Source organism: Otolemur garnettii, unplaced genomic scaffold (assembly GCF_000181295.1).
Source record: "Otolemur garnettii isolate 467f Iridium unplaced genomic scaffold, OtoGar3 scaffold00011, whole genome shotgun sequence".
Taxonomy (NCBI): Eukaryota; Metazoa; Chordata; class Mammalia; order Primates; family Galagidae; genus Otolemur; species Otolemur garnettii.
In genome coordinates, this window is record NW_003852406.1 from 17206267 (window position 1) to 17210431 (window position 4165).

Below are 4165 nucleotides of genomic sequence, written 5' to 3' on the forward strand. Positions count from 1 at the left end.
GCTATGATGATGCCAGCTATGATGATGCCAGAGAAGCCCCGTAATGGCTGGGCTTCCCCCCAGCACAAACATAGCCCCACAACAATATTTATCCCCTGAAAAAAGCAGCTTAAGATGTGGGCACACATTTTGCAGTTTATATTCTCAAGTTATGCTTAGAAGGTGCTTATTCTGGGCTGTGCTAGGCTGGGCCTTGCTGTGGAGATATACCCCCCAAGTTCCATTCTGTTTGGGGCCTGTACCTGGCCTCAATCTGCCCTCGGCCTCTGAGGCAGCGGGCACAGCTCTTATACAAGTCACAGGTTTATTTTTCCTGAATAAATACAACCTGAGAACATCCATTTCCATGCCCCCGATAATATTTATCCCCTGAAAAAAGCAGCTTAAGATATGGGCACACATTTTGCAGTTTATATTCTCAGGCTATGCTTAGAGAAAGTCCCAGCTTCTTGGGAGGCTCAGGTAAGAGGATTGCTCAAGTCCAAGAGTTTGAGGTTGCTGTGAGCTATAATGTCACAGCACTTTACCAAAGGTGATCAAGTGAGATTGATCTCCAAAAAAAAAAAAAATCAGATACTGGTTGCTGCCAATGCATGCCTGCCTCCGCTATAACCCATGTCTACCACCCAGAATTGGTACCTTTCACTCATAAGCAGAGAACATTAGTTTTAGGTAGTGTATGAGGACCCCTGGACAATTTCCATAAGGCTTTTTGATAAATTGGTTAGTTTGCTGATGATTCCTTCCCCAATAGAATGTCCAAGCTGGAGCCTCAGAAAGGCCCCAAATGAGAAAGTTTCTATGCAGGCCTCTAGCAAATGCTATGTGACATCTGTGGCAGGCCTGTTTACCTTTCCCACCATGTGAATTCTCTAATATGTTCTGACTGTTGGAGGGGTGGTGATTCACCTTGTCATTTCATTGTTAATCACCGACATTGAATAACTGAGTTTCCTTTTTTTTTTTTTTGCAGTTTTTGGCCAGGGCCGGGTTTGAACCTGCCACCTCTGGTATATGGGGCCGGCGCCCTACTCCTTGAGCCACAGGGCTCGCCCAGTAACTGAGCTTTCCAAACAACCAGTGATGCTAACAAAACCTCACCTAAGGGTGCTGTGATCTCAGCCATCATGGTGTAAACACCTCTGTGTGCACGTGCACAAGTGAGAGGGACAGAGAGGAGGCAGCAGGCACAGCTCTTACACAAGTCACAAGTTTATTTGTCCTGAATAAATACAACCTGAGAACATTTATTTCCATGCCCTCAACAATATTTATCCTCTGAAAAAAGCGGCTTAAGATATGAGCATGGGGCAGTGCCTGTGCTCAGGGGGTAGGGTGCTGGCCCCATACACCAAGGGTGGGGGGTTCGAACCCAGCCCTGGCCAAACTGCAACAATAACAACAAAAAAGATATGGGCATGCATTTTGCAGTTTATATTCTCAGATTATGCTTACAAGGTGCTTATTCTGGGCTGTGTTAGGCTGAGCCTAGCTGGAGATACCCCTAAGTCCTGTTCTGTTTGGGGCCTGCAGCTGGCCTGAGTTTGCCTTCGGCTTCCTACTAAAGAGGCCTGATGTTGCTCCTGGACCTGTCTTCACTGCCTCTCCCTCTGCAGCCCAAAGGGAGGGGTGTTCAGGACTCTGTAGCTCCGTGTCCAGCCTGTGCAGAGAGCTTTGTCCTCTGACATCAGGTACTACCATAGGCCTCTTCCCAACTGGCCCAGCAAGGATTACTTCTGACTTTGAAGCAGCTCATCCATGACAAAAGGAGAGAAACTGAGGCATGGCAGGTACATAGGTGGGAAACTCTCTCCTTTTTACCCTGCCAGGAGGCCAAAAGCCCCTAAAGCAGGGGTCCTCAAACTGCGGCCCGCCTAGGACATTTATCCGGCCTGCCAGGTGTTTTTGCCGCCTGTCCTGCTTAGCAGCTGACTCATCCTGGGGCCTGCAGTCCGGCCCTCCAATGATCTGAGAGAACCCCCTGTTTATAAAGTTTGAGGACCCCTCCAGAATGGAGCAAAAGATGCAGACCCTCGCCCCTTATTCCCTGGGGTCCTGGCCCTCTAGGGAGCAGGAAGGTGGGGAGACCACCATTTATCTCCTCTTCGTAGCTGAGGCTCAGAGGTTTGGGTCCATGTTCTCCTGGTCTGAGGCTGCCTCATCATCATTTGGGGACTCCTGGATTAAAGCCAGAGAAGCCCAGTCACGGGTTTGTGCTGTTCCCCAGGTCCACAGCCTAGAGACCAACATCTCTTTTCTCTTGCCTCCACCCCCAAAGAACCTGGTAGAGGGCTTTGCCATCCCCACCCATATCCTATTTGGCTAGCTCGTGACCATGGCCTCCACTAGGTGACTCCCTCTTACCAGACTGAGGCCCCTGCTCCGCCGCAGGGTGGCATAGTAGTGCAGCACACGAGGGTCACAGCGAACCACCATGGGGTCAAAGTCCAGCACACGCAGGCCCTGCAGGCTGCGGGCCCGGGACAGAGCCACGTAGGCCTGGCCGCTGGCAAACACGCGGCCTAGAGAGATCTCAACACAATCCAGAGACATGCCCTGGGAGATGGAGGGACAGAGATGGAGACAGCTCAGGCTGAAGTCTCTTGACCCCAAACCCTGACCTTGCACCAGCCTGGCTACTACCCCTACATCTCCTCACTTAGTCCAGAGAATCTTTTTCTTTTCTTTTTTTTTTTTTTTAGAGAGACAGAGTGTCACTTTATCGCCCTAGGTAGAGTGTCGTGGTGTCACAGCTCACAGCAACCTCCAACTCCTGGGATTAGGCAATTCTCTTGCCTCAGCCTCCTGAGTGGGACTATAGGCACCCACCACAAAGCCCGGCTATTTTTTTGTTGTTGCAGTTTGGCCAGGGCCGGGTTTGAACCCACCACCCTCGGTATATGGGGCCGGTGCCCTACTCACTGAGCCATAGGCACTGCCCAGTCCGGAGAATCTTAAGACAGAGGGGGAACATGACAGCAGATGGTTGTCTGAGTAGCAGGAGGACCAGGAGTTCAACTCTGGGATAAGAGTTGAGGGATGGGGTCAAAGGAAAGAGCTCAAGCTCTGGGTCAGACAGATGTAGAGCTGAATCCTGACTTGCCCCTCACTAGCTGCATGACCTCGGACAAGTTCCTTAACCTTTCTGAGCCTTGATTTCTTCCTCTGTAAAATATGAAAGATTATTAGTTATATCTACACTTTGTACAGTTGTAGAAATTGTATTTAATGTATCCAGTAGTGGGCTTAGAAAATGGTGGAGAAGGGTGGCGCCTGTGACTCAGTAGGTAGGGCACTGGCCCCATATACCGAGGGTGGCGGGTTCAAACCCAGTCCCTGCCAAACTGCAACAAAAAATAACTGGGCATTGGGGTGGACACCTGTAGTCCCAGCTGCTTGGGAGGCTGAGGCAAGAGAATTGCCTAAACCCAGGAGTTGGAAGTTACTGTGAGCTGTGTGACACCATGGCACTCTACCGAGGTTGATAAAGTGAGCCTCTGTCTCTAAAAAGAAAAAAGAAAAAGAAAATAGTGGGGCATTCTGACTTGTAGAAGCAGAGGGGAAAAAAAAGAAAAACAAATAAAGAAAAATGGTGGGCAGGAAATGGCAGAGGGGAAATGAAAACGTCTAAGTGATAGAAAGACAAGGAGTGGACTGAGACATTCACTAAGGAAAGTTTTGTTCTACTCTTGGCCTGGAACTTTCCAGGTAGGGCCAGCTCAACCCCCATAAGCCTTCAAGACACATACAGCCTCAACGTGCCCAAGGCATGTCCCATGTACTTCTGCTCTGCCCTGTCCCCATTCCCCCACAGTGGGTGCTCACTTGGCTCTTGTGAATGGATATTGCCCAGGCCAGCTGGAGGGGTAGCTGCTGCCGGCTGAGGAGCTGGCCCCCAGTGGCCTGCACTGTCCAGCGGTCAGCACGGATGACCTCAGTGAGTCCACACAGGAAGCGCACCTGGGGCAGCCCTGAGGAAGAAGTGAGAAGGCCAACCGTCAGCCCTGCTGGGCTCAGAGGTAAGGAGCAGGGCCCTTTGGGCCTTTCCTTCCTAGCCTTTTCCTCGCTCCCTGACCTGGAAGCCCTGCCATAAACCCAAGCACTTGGCTCAGCGCCTATAGCTCAACCAGCTAAGGCGCCAGCCATGTACACCTAAGGTGGCGGG

The 4165-nt window shown here is 50.9% G+C and overlaps 1 protein-coding gene across 1 annotated transcript in view; it reads right to left on the minus strand.

Moving 5' to 3' along the window:
• Window positions 1-2038: 2038 nt before the first annotated feature.
• PIF1 (PIF1 5'-to-3' DNA helicase) overlaps window positions 2039-4165 on the minus strand; it is a 9927-nt gene continuing 7800 nt past the window's right edge. Inside the window, exons 8-10 of the mRNA XM_023510006.1 lie at window positions 3826-4012; window positions 2365-2556; window positions 2039-2178 (exon numbers count right to left, since the gene is read on the minus strand). Of these exons, the coding sequence (XP_023365774.1) occupies window positions 2119-2178; window positions 2365-2556; window positions 3826-4012 (439 nt within the window). The 3' untranslated portion in view covers window positions 2039-2118. The remainder of the gene's footprint in view (window positions 2179-2364; window positions 2557-3825; window positions 4013-4165) is intronic.